The 20,299-nt window shown below is 35.8% G+C and overlaps 1 protein-coding gene across 1 annotated transcript in view; it reads right to left on the reverse strand.

Annotated features, from left to right (window-relative positions):
- The window catches only part of LOC145686333 (putative acetylcholine receptor chaperone), a 99,117-nt gene that overhangs the window by 56,613 nt on the left and 22,205 nt on the right, over positions 1–20,299 (reverse strand). Inside the window, exon 2 of the mRNA XM_081759551.1 lies at positions 8,827–8,965. Coding sequence (XP_081615677.1) covers positions 8,827–8,965 — 139 coding nt within the window. The remainder of the gene's footprint in view (positions 1–8,826; positions 8,966–20,299) is intronic.

Genomic DNA, 20,299 nt, shown 5'->3' on the forward strand with positions numbered 1-20,299 from the left:
TTTTTTAACCCAGCTGGTTTAAACCATGGTTTAGACCACCTTGGTTTAAACCAGCCAACCCTGCCTTGAAGTCTTAAGAGTCATGAACATCGGTATGATCACCATACATGTAACACAGCTGAATTCTGCGCCAAGTTCTCGCAGATGTTTTGCGGAGATACACTGGAGTCACGAGGGTGAAGGCGTGTTCAACAGCTACTCGTAATTCCTGCGTTGTGGATATCAAGTGTTTCTTACTTGTTACTTTATGAAATCCCACAGAGCATTGTCTGGTGTCGTCAGATCGGGACTTCTTGGAGGCCAGGCAAAGGGAGCTGGTGAAGATGTATAACCTCTTCCAATCCAGCGGCCAGGAAATGTCTGATTCAGGTAATTACGCACATGAATCGCGAAGTGAGCTGGTGCTCCATCCTGCTGTATCACAACAGTGTCTTTGATACCACTTTCTCCCAGTTGAGGCACCAACCACTCATTAAACATCTTTAGGTAAGAATGTCCATTGATATCCTAAAACCGTCAGAAAACACCAATTAGGGGTACACCCACTTCCGGACCACGCTGTACAGTAAAGAAACTGCATTTTCGAAGAAAAAGCCGTTGTGAAAGAAGTACTCAGGAAATTTCCGCAATTGAACACAAAGCATCGGAAGTGAATACTTCTAAATAAAACCATTTATTTTACGCTGGAAAATATTTAATTTCATTTGAGACCTTTTTTTAATATTTACTTTATAAAATATGAATTATATCTTTAATTGTTTTAAATTAATTTTCTGGCAAGAACCGTCTTGCAACAAGTGCTCGGGAAATTCCAGTAATTGAACGCACAAAGTATCGGAAGTGAACTTCAACAAAACATTTGGCGAATGTCACTGAGGCTTCAGGGATGATTCGATCTACATTTGTTCATTCGTCCTTTAGATCAGTAGACGAATATTTCACCTTCATCGGCTCTGACGGCCCCCCGACTTGGAGTCTATTCGCCCCTGGTGTACCACACATACAACAGGGTACCACTTTCGGTCTTTTCAGTTTAAATTTTTAGGGTACAAGCACGAGACACACTAAATTTTCTGTATAGATTTTGGCGGCATACCAACTTGAAATTTTAAAATGGCGGCCTTTAAAAAAAAAAAAATAGCTGTTATCCATGCTACAAAGCGCAATTTTCGGTCTTTCAAGTTGAAATTTTCAAAGTAGAACCACGAGATACTCCAAATTTTACCTGTACATATTGTAATATACCAAATTTTATTTAAAACACAGTTTTATCAACACGTAAAACTATTAATATTGAAGATGAAAATGTAGAGATAAATTTAAATCTTTCTCATTCCCATCTAAACTTATCAACTTCACTTAAGACCCTGATTTAAATACGGATTTGCAAAATCTAAAATTGACCCAAAATGATTTATACTTAAACATTTTGAAATTTTGCATACGACATATCTAATTATAATTCCAATTATATTGGTAATTTTATTTATTGCCATGATAATTCAATTTTTCCAGATTCGTAACTTGAAACGACAGATTCATTTAACGCAATCTAATGAAGCTTAGATTAAGAGAAAAAGCATACACCAAACTTTAAATCTCTTGGTACGATGTTACTCATATGATAGAAAAGAAAGATAAAAATCCAATTTTGATAGCAATGCATTGCATAATACGTTTCAATCTATATTGTTTAATACTACTGAATATAGACTCTTGATTTTTTTTTAAATGCATTAAGAACTATCCTGATCATTTGCATTTTCAAGTTTTCTTTAGTACCCTAAGTACATGGAATGTACATAAAAGAGTATTTCAAGTAATGTATATTTACCTGGTATTCAAGCCTATCAGGTATTAGTAATAAATCAGAATAACATATCGCCGTCATAGTCATACTATTACGCATTTAAGCTTTGCTATTCTAGAGTATATGAAGCTAAAAACTATTAGAGTCTTTCTTTTTCTCGTTTCAGAGAACAAGAAGGCACGGAGAGATTTTTAGCTCTAGTTATTTCCTTAACAATTCTGTGTATTATTTTACTTCTTTCCATCATTATCATTATTATTGCCTATCTCAAAGGAAACTGCAAAACTTATTCTAGTAAGTTAAGTCATACGAACGTACCAGAATCTGTCATCTCTTTTCCTAAAATTAATTTTGTCAACTCTCACACTTCACGTAGTGAGATTAGTTATCAGGTTCAACGGAATCTTTCAGATTCATTTTCGAATCAAAACGTTATCTTTCCTGACTCTCAATTTTTAACAATTTCACCACGTATTGACCTATTTATACCACCGAATTTTCAAGAAACCAAAATTCTTTCTGATTATCAGAATGTTATATTTTAATAAAGTTGTGCTTTGAGAATATGAGGAACACCTTCCACATTAAATCCTTTATATCATTCACTACCTGGAAAAGGCACGAATCGACATCATACCCTGTGATTTTTTCTTCATTGAGAAAAGACATGGATAAATAAACATTACTGGAAAAATGGAACACCCAGAACAATGAAACAACTGTGCAAGTGTTCAAATGTACAAATGCAACTTTTGTTTTGACACTAATAACTATAAATATCATCAGCTATATATATGAGCTACGAACTTCAAAAACCTTGGTGAAAGAGTGCTTTGAGTGACAGTGTTAAGTTCCAATAATACAGTGTAAATAGTGAAGTATATTCTTTTAAGTGAACGCTGCAAATATTTCAACAGTGCAAAATAATTATTTTTATATACTATATTTTTCATGTTTGGTGATTTCATTTCTAATATTGGACTATTATGTGGACAGTGGACTCCTGAATATTGCAATTAATACTTTTTTTTTTTTTTTTTTTGTTTATTTTGTTTCAACAGGGAAACAAATTAAAGCGGGGGAATGTAATATACCAAATTTTAAAAACCCCAAATTATTGTAAATATTTAAACTTTTGTAAAAATCTATGTAAATAATTCAAAGCTGGCTTGAGTACAAAATATTAACTGTCTGAATTGAATGAATTAAATCAGGGTTGTTTCCAGGATCTAGTCCTTTGTATTGAAATAAGCCCAAAACTTATTTTATTCTATCAGACATACACGTGGAACTCCCAGACAAGGAAATATGAAAGGCATGCGGATTGCATTCCGCACTTTTATATAAAAGGACCACCAACGTTCACCTGACATCACTTCAAGTCTATACTTAGGTTCTAGACTTGCCATTCGCCTTAGGAGTTACATAAGCTGCAGAGGAGGCGGAGTCTTCGAGGTTTCCTACAACTACCTCAGGAATCATAATGTAAGTGCCTTTTCATGTTACCTTATCTGATAGTTTCAGATTCCCTGATTCGTTTCTCAAGCACAGCCTTTATTCTCATTATAAGAAGGAGTAATGAAATTAAAACCTCTTTATCACTCAATTATCAGTTTTCTATTCTCTTTAGTCCATGTTTGTCTCTATCTCTCGCAATATTCTGTAAGAAATCAACTTAAGATTTAGATAGACGGAGAGCCTATAGTCAAGGGCTCGATTCTCAATTTACGTCCCAATATTAAGTATTCTTCACAGAATGACACTATTTTGGCGGAAATCCAACATAAATTTTCAAATGGCGGCCATTTTCAAAATAGCTGTTATCCACGCTACAGGGTACAATTTTTCGGATTTTTAAGTTGAAATTTTCAGAGTAGAAGCACGAGACATTCTAAATTTGCTGTATAGATTTTTTCGGCGATACAATGCAAAATTTCAAAATGGCGGCCATTTTTTTTTTTCAAAACAGCAGTGAATAGAAAATAGTTGCAAGTTGTGACAATGATAATCTTGAAATATAAATCACATTTTAACACTTTTACCCCAAAGACATTGAAATATTAAAAAAAAAAAAAAAAAAAAAAAAAACGAAAAACCCATATGAGCTAGGTGGGTTGGGCTTTTTCAAAAAACCCGGGTTTTTCCAAACCCTGACAATTACTAATTGAAAGTTGATTGATATGTCATGGGTCAACCTTCTATAACAATATCAAGACTGAACAATATGGTCTACGTACAAATTAGTATACTGTTTTTACATTTTCAAAGTAAATTATTTAAGAAAAGAATAATTGTTGAATTTGCTTTACAACTTTACTTATTAACCGAACCTAATGTAATTAAAATATTTCGTACAACACAACAAAAGGCTTTCGGGACGCCTGTTTATCCCGCTTTTCGTTTTTCAGATTGAAAAAATCAACTTGCTAAAAAAGGAAGATTTTCGGAATATTTATGTAGCCAATTAATTTTACTAAACAAATAACAGGGAGTTCAAAAATTACATCCATTCTTTCATCCTATCTGTGTTTAGCTTTCAAAGAGAGTGAAAAAAAAAAAATTAAAAATGTATTGAAGACAGGGCATTTATGTTATGTCAATAATTCCTTGAATATCACTTTCAATAGAAAAGAACGTATTTTTCCCGATGACAGGCTTTAGCTACTTTAAAAAGAAAGAAAAAAAAAGTTATTTTATACTTCAATCGACAGCGCAGAACTGTTTCATTGTTGGAACTTTAATCAACAATGGTGACACTACTCTCAGTCGCTGCATGTTTACCGCATTTAAACTGTCTATTTCGTCTTGTCTGCGGTCTTCTTAGGCACAATTTCTTCTGAGAACTGAGTTGTCTTTAATATATTTTTCCCACGTGTGGATAAATATTTCTACGGATGATGTGCACGCATTCAATGATTTTGGATTTATATTTTTTCCTTTATCTGATAAAATTTTCAGTAATTTTCAGGCTAAAATTCCGTAACAACTTACTCTAGTACAAGAAGTGGCAGTTAAACATATAAAGGTATCAGTCTTATTTAATTTTAATACTGGATTTCGTTTTCTGCCAAACCTTTGGAGAGTCTGCGTAAGTCTGTCAAAAGATTTAATTTTTGTTTATCGTTCTAAATTTAGCGTAAATTTATTTTTTCTTGCTAAATGCTAAATTTATATTTCTTTTAGGGTAGTGTTTCTGACTCAGGTGACGACGCAACAAAACAACAAATCTGAATTCGGAATAAGAGACGCTATTTCAAAACGAACATAAAAAATGCATACTACTGTAGCGTTTACATAACATTGATGCTGTGTAAGAACGAAAGAATGTGATCAATAAAAATAACAGTACTTTGAATGTTTCTTTTAAATATAATATTTGCTCTGCACAATGTTCTATCAATGGAAGAAAGAAAAAAAAACAATACTAATAAAAATGGAACAAATTCAAATTCTCCGAATAGCACTCAAAGCGTTAGAAATCACTTTATAATGTCCAACACTTATTTAATCCGGTAGACTACACAGCAGTTTGATTAAAATAACTTTACTATTTCTGAACACTTGTGTCAAACATGAGATACCACTTTGGTATTTTAAACTAATGTTTATTTTTTTCAGTAATTTAACGCAAAAATAGTGTCTGAACATACATATTCGGACTTGGCAGGCAAACTTAAAGGTAGAAATACCTAGCATTCTTTGTAAAAAAAAAAAAAAAAATAAATAAATAAATAAATAAATAAAAAAAAATAAAATACAATAAAATAAAAAATAAAAATAAAATAAAATAAAATAAATAAAAAGTAAGTATGTTGTAGAAACCTGATGTTTTATTCTTTTCAATTGGCACGAGCCTTCCCTGCCGGTCTAGTGGTTAACGTGCGCCTGGGTTCAGTTTCCGAAGGAAGAGTATTGAACGCATTACGGTTCGGATTCCACTTTAAATTACAGGTCCACGTCTCAGATAGTCTTGGTTTTCAAAAGGGACGTTAAATTTCAACAAACAATAACATACCGGAACAAGCAGTAGGCTGCTATCGATTCTATTTATACTGCTGATAAACAAAAATTTTAAATGCTTAGTAGTCTTATTTCCTAATGAACTGTTGAATATACGATCATATACATAGAGAAAACCATTACTGGGGAAAGGCATCAATCATAGAATAAGGGATTTTTTTTTTCCTACGACTGACATCACTTCATTACGGTTCGGACTTCATTGCAATTGGCAAGAGAAGAATATAGTCAAATTGTGAGGGACACATGACCAGCCTACACTGACAATCAACGTACAGAACAAAGTAAGATCAGATCCGACTCAAACTGCGCCCAGAGGACACATAATGGAAAAGAAGAAAAAAATGCCAAATTGGAGCTGCCCCATCCAGAAACACCAGAGATATGCTCCGCAACATAACGCACCATGCGACAATATGATATATGGTAAACGTCATATTATACCCATTTATGTCGAAAACGGAAAGGATGGGCAGCACCAGGATGATATCAGGATATTTGATATGGTATAACTCTGACTTGGCGGCCATCTTGAAAGCAGCGATCTTGGATATAGCGTAAAGTATTGAAATTAGAAGCGGGGTGTGTGATATATAAATGTAAGGTAAAATGCAAAAGGAAAATCAATTATGTAACCGCGAAAAATGTATGTGTAATGGTGTGGACGGGACGAAGTGTGGAGGACTCGGGCAAAACAAACGTGTATTCGAAGGACAGAATAATAGGACAAGACCCCATGATAATTATACGCGACAAGTAACTGCAACAGTGTCTGTGCATGGAAGTGCATCCGCCTTGACAGATTATGCCTTTCGAGGATATTGGGATTCCGTTTGGGACAGTGAAAACCACAGTTGCAACCCACGATACGAGCGCTCGTTTGGAGACAACATAAACTATCTCTTATGGAACATCAATTCGGCAGCTCGCTCCGGAGTGTAGGAGATATCATGTTGGATTTATGATCAAAAGCACGACCTACCTGGGATTGAAGCTCACTCCTGGAAAATGTTTTGTACGTTTCTTGTTCAATTTTATTGCTGTTTCGTGTAAACAATGGACGTTTCGACCCACGTTTGTTTAAACAACAATATCTGAAACAACTTATGTACGGATGAGAAAGCCCAGGCATGTTCTAGCTTACATTTCTTTATGAATGCTTCTTTTCCTTTGCTCGGTTTGCTACACTGTTTCGCGACGGCCCCAAACAGTCACAATATCAGGGAAAGGCATGAGTTGTTGCAGTCTCCCATGAGAAGGCTAGTTTACCACACAATGAAACGACTCGAATTGTGTCTACTTGTCTCGAGAGTCTCATCCACATTAACTTTTGTTATATCGGGTTGTTCAAAATCTCCAGCATGTGTTCAGTTGCTTGTCGTTCGTCCACTGTCGGTTCTGTCGATTGGACATACAATTGTTTTGGAAGTACACTTTGCATCAGTAACACCACATTGAGAGAGTTCGCCATTGCAGCTCTATATTGGTGTTTGTAGATGAACGATATTGCGGACACATTCACTACACAGAATATTGCGCGTTTTGGCTTGCGTATGCCACAAACACACTATCACTTCTCACTGGTTGGCCCCTGCTGTCACGTTCACTTCGTTCCATATGTGCCAGTGAAACCAGTAGACACAATTCGAGTCATCTCGTTGTGTGGTAAACTAGCCTTCTAGTGGGAGACACTACATCAAGTCATGGAATTCATCTAGCCAATGCAGAAGGCTTCCCTTCCCTGATATTGTGATTGTTTCGGACTGTCGCAAAACAGTGTAGCAAACTGTGCAAAGGAAAAGAAACATTCGTAAAGTAATGTAAGCTAGAACATGGCTGGGCTCTCTCATCCGTATACACTTTATTTCAGATAGTGTTGTTTAAACAGAGTAGACCGAATGTCCTTTGTTTACACGAAAGCAAGAAAATTGAACAAGAATCGTACGTTGTCCAGGAGTAGGCTTCAATCCCAGGTAGGTCATGTTTTTGATAACCAATCCAGGATGATATCTCCTACACTCCGGAGCGAGCTGCCGAATTGCTGTTCCATAAGATATAGTCCTTTGTAGTTTATGTTGTCTCCAAACGAGCGCTCCTATCACGGGTTGCAACTGTGGTTTTCACTGTTCTAAACGGAATCCCAATATCCTCGAAAGGCATAATCTGTCAAGGCAGATGCACTTCCATGCACAGATACTGTTGCAGTTACTTGTCATGTACCAAGTCGTGGGGTCTTACTCTATTATTCTGTCCTTCGAATACACGTTTGTTTTGCTCGAGTCTTTCACACTTCATCCCGTCCACACCATTACACATACGTTTTTCACGGTTACATCATTGGTTTTCCTTTCGCATTTTACCTTACAATTGATATATCACACACCCCGCTTCTAATTTCAATGCTTTACGCTATATTCAAGATCGCGGCTTTCAAGATGGCCGCCAAGGTAGTGTTATAACATATCAAATATCTTGATATCATCCTGGTGCTGCCCATCCTTTCCGTTTTCGACATAAATGGGTATAATGTGACGTTTACCTTATATCATATTGTCACATGGTGCGTTATGTTGTGGAGCATATCTCTGGTGTTTCTGGATGGGGACAGCTCCAATTTGGCATTTTTTCTTCTTTTCTGTTGTGTGTCCTCTGGGCGAAGTTTGAGTCGGATCTGATCCTGCCTTGCTCTGTACGTTGCTTGTAAGCAACGGCCGATGACCTGAAGGTTTACTTTTCTCGTGTACTGAGGAATAATCGTCAAGGATTTCGCCATATGTATGATAATACTCTATATCACCTGAAGTAAGCTTTATTCGCCGTTTTATGGTTTTTATTCTGTTCTTCTAATCATCTGAGATGTATCTACATAAATATAGGAGAAAAATATCTGGACTAGACTATCTAAAAAATTAAATTTTCATAATTACCACTTACTTTATACTAGTTATCTATATTTTTGATTGCATATACAATTGAATGAAAAAAATATAGCTTACCACTAGGAATGAAAGTTAATGCTACTCCACATAAGACCTCTAAGCTACCTACGACTCTTCTGTACCATTTCGAAGGTATTTTAAAATTCAGCGTCTGCGACAATGGGAATACTTTAGAATATTTCACGTACTCTTTTCTCTGAAAATAATTAAAAAGATTATTAAATATTAAAATATAAATATACAGCTAACAAAATCTGTGATACTCTAAAGAAATATTTTTCTGGAACGTGTATACACATTTATAATTTGATTGTAACTGAAAATAGTAATTAAAAACATTCTACAATAAATGGTTGCATGATAATTTTTAAATATTCCTTCGCGTTCTTGGAAAGCTGGCCTCTGTGTATTGAAACCATAGTCACCATGTTTTGAACTAGGAGTCTAAACTAAAAGAATATCTAATAGTTCAAAAACAAACAGTTGTATAAACCTGAAAGGAATACTTCGAAATACAGTAAGTTCCATTTTAATAATAAAACTCAAAAATTGAGTGAAAGTTAATTTCAATGTTTTAAAAATTTACCTTTTAAGATTCATTTTTACAGTAGAAACTCGTTAATCCGCACGGCCTTCAGTCGTTTTTATATATTTTTAGATTTTATGTCACAACAATGCAACCGCAAACAAAGTAAACAAAGCTGACGGGATTAGTCAGGTCAGTGCATTTTCAAGGGTGTACAGTATGTGGTACAGTTGCGTGCATTGCCAAAATGTCGAAAAGGGAACATATTACTCTAATTTTAGAAGACAAGAGCAAGATTATTAAGCGACTAGACAATGGAGAAAGTTAAGGAAAACTTGCTTCAGAACAAGGCGTTGGAAAGTCGACAGGATTTGACATTAAAATTAAGACAGATAAGACAATCTCTTACTATTCCCGTAAGGAATGTGGCCCTGGAAAGCGACAAACTTTGAGAACGCCTGAAAATGGGAATGTTGAACAAGTATTTTACACATGGATCGTGCAGCAGAGGGCCATAAATAACATGCTAAATGGTGACATTATCGCAGAGAAGGCTAGTTGGGTATTTTTCTTTTTCCCTTTTTTTAACAGAGAAATGATGGGCAGTGATACCTTTCGTGCAAAGTAACGTTCGGGTGTGCAATTTAAAAAAAAAAAAAAAAAAAGATTTGGAATAAGAGTGTTGAGTGTGACCGGAGAAAAACTGAAATTTAGTGAAAGCCTGGGATGAGACTTCTCAAGGGAACATCGTAAGCCCTGGCATCTTCCCCAAAGACCGGCAAACGAAAATGAATCAGATGATTCCTTTGTGCCTGACACTGCTCATGTTCTGCAGGTTGTTCATAAGCAGACAAATGATCATATCACAGAAGGAGATGTTACTGAGTGGCTAAATGGAGAAAAGGCAGGGTTAGGCAATGAACACTTATCTGATGCTGAAATTATCCAACGTGTACGAGAAGAAGCAGAGAGCGGTGATGAGAAAAACAATGTAGAAGAAGAACCAACATAAAGTGTCAAACATGCAGAGACAATGCAAGCTTTCAACACCTGTTTGGCGTGGGCACATGAAAACTATATTCCAGGTCCAGATCCTAACTCTTCATCAACTTCATCTACAAGCTTATAAAACAAAATAATTACTATAAAAACCGAATGAATTCTTCTCAATATAGTTATTTAAAATTTATGGAAATGTTTAGCATGACAAAAGGAATTAATAATCTCTAAGAATGGTACATTTCTGTTCACAAAAACCTAGACTGCATTCTAGAGATTATTTCCAACGAAACGACCCTAGATCTTTACTAATTCTATTTAGATCTGGCTCATTTTCTCTGTATTTTTGCCACAGCCAGAGGTATAAATTGAATTATAATATTGCAGTACGTATATGATAATTTCGTTGTACATAAAAGAAATAGCTACAATACAGGAAATTACGGCAATTTCAAATCGCAAATTTTATACATTATTTATATTTTTAATCTACAACGATTAAAAAAGCGATGGAAGTTGGCACAAAATCATAACTACATACAGACTACAATAATTAACTACCTGTTTGCATGATTTGTTAATTTTTTCCACTGTAAAACATACCCTTCTTTAGTTATCTTCTTTCGAGACAAAAATAGGAAGCAATTTATGAAAAACCCACAAAATCAGCAGGGAAAAAAGCAAGAATATTTCAAAACATTCTGCTGTTTTCTGATAAAATGTGATTCATCCGACTTGTGTTTTGAATAGGAAGCTGAGAGGAATGTGGTCTTTGTTTCCAAAAAGGTTGAAGATTTCAACAAACAAAGTAAAATCACATTTATTTGCAATGTCAGTATTACAAATCTTCATTCCACAGTAAGGTTACCCTATGTTAACATATTCTAGAGCAAAACATCAACTGAAACTTGAATAAATTTTGTTGCGCATGAGGCGAGTTACTTTTCTTTCTTTCTTCAAGCTGGGCTCTTAAAACTATATATATTTTTAGAACACCCCATATTGGTTAAAAAAATTGCATACCTTTCAGGTTATAATAATAATAATAATAATAATAATAATAATAATAATAATAATAATAATAATAATAATAATAAGCATAATAATAATGATGTCCAGTACCATATCATTGCAGTCTTATAACTAAAAACTCTTACGTACATATATATAGATAGAGAGATGCTTTAAAAATGTCTGATTCTTACATCTCAATTTTATAATACAGAACGTAATGATAATCAATATTTCTTCGTGGTTTGTTTCTTACTTTTTTCTCTTATCCTAAAGGAGACAAAGCAAAGTGCTATTGTTTGTTTTTATAAGGCATCAAGAGTTCCACAAATACTCAATTTCAATAACAAAACACATACAGTGCACATTGTTCACATAATGTTCTTCAGAATATTAATCATGCTATCGAAATGTTCTACAAACCTCTACTAAATTAATGGATAAATTTTGCGAAAAAAAAAAAAAACCTATGGGACGTTTTCAATTAATCTTCTTCCTAATAACGAATAGAAACAATTAACTGGTACATTGAAACAGAAACTGAGCAAAGGTTCCTCTGCGGAAAAACTACAGAGGTGGAGTCACAACAAAAAAAATTGTACTGGCTTTCAGTTTAGTTGAACTTCAGCGACAGACAAATTTTTGGGGATTGTTTCGTTTTGGGAGGTCAATCTTTTCTGAAAAAAAGAAAGAAAGAGAAAAACTGATCAGTTCACAGCCTTTATGGTTTATATTACCGTGTGAAAAAGGAATTTTAAAAAAGGAGGCGCGAGAACGTGTCAGAGAGCGAGCAGTTCCTGAATACAATTAACTGACATCAAGAAGGAACAAAGATTAACAACTTTTTTTTCTATAAAGAAAAGGAAAAGGAAAACAATGAAAAAACTAATTTTCAATAAAATTATATGTTTACTATTTGCTTTTTCGAAATTTCTCGTCAACCCCTATTTAAGGACAGAAGAGTAAATACTCCGTTCTCATTAAAAACGTGTCGGTAGGGCGTACCGTTCCGTATCGCCAGAAATAAAGCAAAAAATGAAAATGATTTTTTTTTTTAATTTTTGAGTTTTACGTTCCACGCTTATGAAAGCTAGGCTAAAGGAGACGGTGATGATGAGAAATGAATGGAATGGTGGAATGAAGAAAGTGGGAGGAAACGGGAGAACCCCGAGGAAACCCACGCACACGGTGTTTGTCCACCACAAAACAGAAATAAAATTATATATATATATATATATATATATATATATATATATATATATATATATATATATATATATATATATATATATATATATATATATATATATATATACACCTCTGTAACTTATTTGCTGTACTTTTTTGTAAAGCTCTCCAACAAGTAATTTTGTAATTGAAATTCAAAATAAACATATAAACACGATGAGAATAATCTTTAAAATTATGAATCTTGATAAAATAATAATAATCTGTTTATTACTTCTTTCTCTGACGTGTAGGTTTGACATTGTGGTGGACAAACACCGTGAGCGTGGGTTTTCTAGGAGTCCTCTCGTTTCCTCCCACTTTCTTCATTCCATCATCCACCATTTATTATAATCCATCTCATTATGACGTTTCCATTACCCTCGGTGCATTCTTTATTTTTAACTTAGAACCCAAAAACTATTTTAAGCTACATTTCATAATAATTCTACCTTTTTGCCAGGAAGAGAAATTTGAATTTTTAAAATGCAAGAATAATGCTAATGTTTCATTACGTGAAAATAAGCTTTACCCATTTTAAATTCATAGTACCGGTACTCGACCACTGAAAGAAAGATACGATTCTCCTGTAAGTATTTCTCTGTAGATTTTCAGTAGGTTACATTTATGTATATTTTTGTCACGTTTCATAATCTCATTTAATAACGATCCCATTGTGCGTCGTTAAAAGCAATATAAATAAGAAACTTTGCGCCTTCGCTTCTCGTTTCTTTTCTTTTGTAAGGTAGACTGCCGCTAAAATAAAGTCCAAAGTTGCATTCATGTTTAACTCAACGGCTACTTTTATTTCTTTAATTCTCTCACAGACTAATGTATATATACACATGTTTTCTTTATATTGCATAGCTTAATGGTTCTAATGCTTAATCTTTAGATGTTAATAATTTCCAATCCTGGAATCATCTGAATTTAACATTTTAACATTCTTTCAGGAACTCTTTAACATACTTTTCTGCTGGAAAATTATCTTACATGATACCTCCTGCAGTATCGCAATAATTATATCTGAAAATGGATTTGTATATACATTGAGGAAATTTATGGAAATTGCTTTCGTAAAACGAGATTTCCACACTTCACTCACGGTCCCTCTACATGAAATAGCAAGAAAAGAGTATCACAAAATGATAAAAAAACAGTCGAGTGGTAAACTACATGAAAAATACGAATATGAAAACCCAAGACTAATAGTTCGAATCTACCGTAAGACATACGATTTTTCTTTTCTGACTAAAACTACGGAAAAGGAAAAGAATGTTACGAGTTGATAGTATGAAAGAAAGAAAAAATAAAAAAATGACGTAATGTACACCAAGAAACATCTGCTTCATGCCAAAACAATCGTCTTCAATAGGTCGATTGCTCTAAGTTGAAACGGGCGAAGTCATAGCAAGGTACTGTAGATTGAGTGTTTACAATCGAACGAAAAACATGCTAAATCACAAAGAATATCCACAACAGATAGGGAAATTATATTTTTTTCTTTTTTACAATTTTACTTCCTAATGTTAAATTTTGTGGTTATATTTACTTGATGCAATTCCTTTTTCAACCATTTATTGTCAAAAAATGTATTATATGAAACTTGTAAATGAAAAATATATTTAAATAAATGTTTGACTATAAAAAGTAATAATGGAGAACAATAAGCTTTTAAACCGTTGAGGTATATTTTAGTTCAACATTTTGAATTATTACATACATATACAAATTCATATATATTTCTTTTATTTTGTAAGTAACCAGTATACGTATTATATAACAAGTGCACTTGTATCCTTAAAATTGTATAGGGAAATATAAAAATATTACGCAGTTCTGACTATTAATGATCTTTTGTGCTGGTCAAACCTGTTTTCTCTGCATTCTCCCGTTCTCTCCCAACTTCGTACTTCCATTTCGTTCATTCTTATCACCACCGTCTCCCTTAGCCTCGGAGTATAATCACGGGATGCTAAAATACTACTATACTATTACTATTACTACTACTACTACTACTACTACTACCACTACCACCACCACCACCACCACTAATAATAATAATAATAATAAGCTTTGTTCAAGCTATACTCACTGGTCTAGTGGCATGGGCGCGCGTCTTTGGTGCACGAGATTCAATTACCGGTGTGACAGCTCTGAAATTTTAACGCGCTACAGTAATTCGGATTCCTCAAACTGTATGTATACATCTCACACAGTTTCGGTGATGAAAAGGTACACTAAACTCCACTAATTAAAAATAAACGAAGTTAAAACAAACATCGGTCCATGACAGTATACAGGTCATTATTTTACACTACATCATATAAGGGAACAGTTAAATCTCGCCTCATTAACGAGAGGTATTTTGCTTACATCCCGCGACCAGCTAATCCGATTACTATTCTTCCACCTTCTGTTTTGGTTTCACAAGTGACATGATAAGGAGAAACCTATATCACTTGACTTGACTCTTTACCGAAATACGCTTTTCATTTTATGTTGGTCTCACTTTATAAAGATTGTGAATGGTTATACTTTTAAAAATCATCACGGATATTGCATCACACGTGAACTTATTGATAGCTCGGGTTGGCGTTTAATCTCCCCTTTAAGCGCTAAGGCTACATGAAACTAAATAGGAGCCTACAGAGAAGTAATACTCAATAACTGTAATTAAGCAAATAAAGTATAAAATCATAAATAAATTTGCTGTTTAATGTCGAACCTGAACTACTACTTGGGTCTGTATCCGCGACAAACACCAGAAATCAAATGTGGGCCTACATGCGCAAAAGTTTACGTGTGAGCTACTGAAGAGTTCAGGTGTTCGAATGCACCTAATTTTTGATGTAGAATCTAAACATGATTTCCATGCTCACGCGAGGAAACTTCGGTTAAGCTAACCAACTATTAAAGTTTCTTTCCACGATATTGCGGTTATGCTATGAGTTATCTATAACAAAATATCAAGGGAAGTATACGATAGGTACCGTAGTTACAGCAATAATAACTTTTTCTTAGAAATCTAGACATCGATAATTCCTATACTAACATTCATGAACATTCTGTTTATGATGAACTAAAAGAATCGAGTTTCGGAGAATGATTTTAATGCATGTAAGTTATGTTTATTCATGTCTATATAATTGTTCTAAGTATCATATCATGAAGCTTTGCAGCCTTCAGAAACAAATCGCATAACCCTATGTTGTATCACTTCGCTCACAAGTGTTAATGATTGGTGAAGAGGAAAGTTTCATCTACTTCCCACAATATTTCTAGTGTAGCACCTGTTTATATTCTTGTCACCGCCATGTGAGCTCTCACATCATTACTCTCATATGGGACAAAATAGCCGGTACTCAACAATCTCACTCTTCTCTAAGAGGAATCAAAAATGCTACTTTTTCAAATTATAATTACAGCTGAAATCACAAGAAGTTATCACAACAATATGATCAACTGAAAGACTAACAAGTAAGGTTTTCCAAATGTCACACTCCGATTTGTTTGAAACTCCTGCAGTGAATAAAGGAACCAAAAGTAAGACATGTGTTTTTTATATCAGCCAATGTGGGAGATGAAGCGGGCAAACACCCTCCTAAATTGCGAACATAGGGCAATATGACACCTTTTAGCAAGGCCATAACTAGCAACGCACAACTTGGATTTGCTTGAAACTCCCGCAGTGAATAAAGGAATTAAAAGTAAGATATACTGTTTTCTTTATATCGGACAACGTCGGGATGAAAGGGGGTAAACACCCCCCCTAATAGTGCATTAAGATTTCCAAGGTTTAGTTCGTATTTGGATACCAGCATGAAATTTTGTACAAGCTATCTATAACTTGTTCTTAGTCAAAAACCATCGAGAGACAACTCGTATCCTCCTCTGAGCAGAGGGGGAGAAAATAGCCTTAGGCGCGCAAAGACTCCATATTAAAGCATACCTTTCGGGCGACATAACTAACCATCTACTTATGATATAAGGACGATTGTTATTTTTTTAAGGCTAGTTAACGTTTGGTATACACTTTATCCCCTCGAATGTCCCAAAAGAGAAGGTGGAAAGTCACCAACGATGTTTACAAGCCTAGTTAGGGGCCCAAATTCTAGATACTTAGTGAAATAACCGATATTGCAATTATATCAGCCAGTGTGCAAACTACCAGGGGTATAAGGGGAAATCTCCTTTGTAGAACTGAACATCTCACGTAAGTTGTGAATTATCCAATGTTAATTTTCTCGTATGTACACTTCATTCCCTCTGTAAAATGTCCTTTAATTCGCACATTCTACATTACATCCTTATTCTACAATTAACACTGTGTCCAACACTCGGAATGCGTTGGGATTTCCCTATATAATAACATGGCATATTTCTTTCCAAAATATTATGAAAACTATTAATTTTATTTAGTTCAAAATTCGTCCAAATGTTTGTTAGTATTAATATTGCATGTTCAGTTTTACTTTTTCTTGCTAGGCTAATGTTAGAGCTAGCAAAATAAAAATTAGTTATCTTCCATTTAAAAGCTGTTTAACATATGGCCCTACATTTTGCAAAAACGCAGAGCAGCAGATAGGAGGCTAATTATCTAGTTTTCTTTCATTCTCTGCCCCCCCCCCCCCCCGCTAGGTCACGTGCGCGAATTTTGGGTTGTCCCCGGAGATAAAGAAACTGATTGAATGAATTGACAGCACATAAGAGCAAAGTCTGTTTTCTCTCTCTTCGTAGATCTTAAAGATTTCATTGATTCTACATAAACATCTACGCGAATAGTTACCTGTTGAGGCCTATTGGAGCTAACGGAAGTTTCAGAAAATCTAGGTTGCTTTCAAGTGAGGGAAGTGTTCATCCTATAAAAGTAGTTTCGAACTGTATAGTGTAAACTCGCTTATTTGTCACATCAACTGACAAACGTTTACTTAGAGATCAAAGAGGAGTTACCCTGTTGTGATGTATAGCGAACTGCAAAGAAGAAAACGACCGAGAACTGCTTTTCGATATATCGTACCGTTTATGCTCTATGAAAATCAAAATTGAAACCGGAAATAGTAGTAAATTTCTATGAGTTCCGGTTTTCAATAGAGAGAGAGGAATTGAGATGGTATATTTTCTAGAGACGTTGAATCAATTTCAACGTTCATTAGCTCTTCGAAACCTTGAAAAGTAGGAACCCGTAGTTCCGTAGAAACATTCTCCTTGTAACCAGGCTGGGAACAACACTAACTTTTAGGAAATGCGATCTCTACGGGGAAGGAAGCGGGATCAACTAGAAAATACTCTACCGTTTATTCGATCTCCGGAACTATTAGATGTAGGAAATTGAAATTTTTACAGATCTTCTCCTTAAGCCTTAGGCTGGGAATAAGACAAAATTTGCGAATTAAAACCTTTACATGGGGGACGGGAAATGAGATTGGAACTCTTTTCGCTGTTCACCAGATATCCTAGACCACTACCTGCAGAGATTTAAAATTTTGTATGTGCAAACACTGTCAATGAACCCTAAGCTAATGGTAAGTCTGGTCTTTTCAAAATGCGTCTCCTACTGAGAAAAGGGGGACATTAACTTTTTCTTTGATCTTCAGCGATACTCTTTGGGTACAAGAACTTGGAATTTTGATAGTTTACTCTTTCTAACATTAAATAACATAGCCAATGTATTTTCCTTCGTTTATGCTCATTGTGTACATCGAACGTACAAAGTTCTGTCGAAGTGTCAATGTGCAAAGTATGATCAGCAGCCGCGTCAACACCTGAGTCCCCCGACTTTGCATGGACTCGTTGGTGCACTACCACGAGTAAAGCATTTAGCCTATGGTTAGTGATACGAATTCCATAGCACAATATACAGATGGTGATCAGAAAAATGGAAACACCTGAACGAAATTGCAACTTACCAGATTAATATGGTGTCGGGCCACCTTTCGCCTTCAGAACAGCCTTGATGCGACGTAGGATGGAGGCATAGAGGTCGTGAATGGTAGCAAGTGGAATTTTACACCATTCCTCGTGCAGGGCATCGGCCAGTTCTGTGAGAGAGGATGGAGGTGGAAATCGTCGCCGGAGTCGTGTTTCCAAGACGGACCACAGATGTTCAATTATGTTGGGATCTGGGGATTGGGCGAGCCAGGGGAGGTGTTGAACTTCATCCCGATGTTCCTCAAACCACGCTGCAACAACGTCAGCTGTGTGAATGGGTGCATTATCATCTTGGAAGATGGCGTCATTTTCCGCGAACAACATCCGGACCATAGGATGCAAGTGGTCTCCTAAAATTGCGACATAATCGTTGGCAGTGATTCGTCCGCTAAGTGTGACCACAGGACCCAATGAAAACCATGATATGGCGGCCCACAGCATCACCGAGCCGCCATCATTTTCACAGTTGGGCGGAGACACTGCAAATCATAAGCTTCTTTGGGCGTTCTCCACACATAAACACGGCCCTGGTTGGGAATAGGGTGAAGGATGACTCATCCGACCATATCACACGTTTCCAGTCCTCAACGGTCCAAGTTGCATGGTCGCGGCACCATTTGCGGCGTGTGAAAGCGTTATGGTCCCTGATGAGCGGTTTGGCCTGTGCAACACAACCCCGTAAGTTCATGTCATGTAATTCGCGGCGGATTGTGATTGTCGAAACAGGGTGGGGGAGGTGCTGACTGAGTTCCTCCGTCACTTGCTCCGCAGTGGCACGACGGTTCTGCGTGACAATGCGCTTTAATACCCGGCGTGACCTGTCACTCATGATTTTCTTCTGCCCACTGTTCCGCTTCCCCGATGTGGTTTTCCCGTGTGTTGTGTAGGCCGTCATCACCTTCGACACTGTCCCACGCGAGACACCTAACACAGTAGCCACTGCCGTCACACTCACTCCACATAACCGCGCACCAACAATTTGCCCTCTTTGAAAATCTGAGAGGTCTCCCATTTTACACTACCTCAGTCTGCTGCAGCCACTGGACACTGCTATTCCACTGTGCCTGACGTAGTATGGAGACCGACCTAACACACCACCACCAGCGGTCCGGCGCTGCGGGCGCCACGACACCACTGCCAACCCATACATCTGACGTGTTGCCAACTACAGGTGTTTCAATTTTTCTGATCACCATCTGTGTGTGGTACAGGTAAAAAGTGATTTTGTATGCATCGTGAAGAAAATAAAGAATAACTAAGTAGAAAGAAATGAAATAAATATCTGAAAATCTTAATTTGATGAATACAGTTCGGCATCATGAAGTACTGAATGAAAACTTGTGAGTAATATTTTCATATTTTATCATACCAGAAAAAAATTCTCGTAGCTATCTGTAATCTAAGCATGCAGATGAAACTTTTATTCCTAACGAATAATTGCTTTAAGATGGTGACCGTTTCCCATCACCGCATATCTAGTTCACTTTGACACAATCACCACGTAGTGTAGCCTATAAAACAACTTATTATACACTTTTTCACATACACTGCAACTTGTGTTCAGTTCTGATAAAACGACAAACAAATCTATATCAATTTACTTCATTCCTACATATATACGTTCATAACCTAAATAAATCCACCTCATTAGACATGTGCCGCAGGGAAACACACAGTCGAATGCGCGAAAAGTGGCAGTAGGAATAAACCATGAAGACCTAACTCAAAACAACATCGCACCATATACATCTACATCTAACCCCAAAAACACAAAAGACAATATGACTGCACTTTACAGCGATAACAGTGAAGAACCTAGCAGAAGAGACACGTTGT

This window comes from Thermobia domestica, chromosome 5 (genome assembly GCF_964235325.1).
Source record: "Thermobia domestica chromosome 5, izTheDome1.hap1.1, whole genome shotgun sequence".
NCBI lineage: Eukaryota > Metazoa > Arthropoda > Insecta > Zygentoma > Lepismatidae > Thermobia > Thermobia domestica.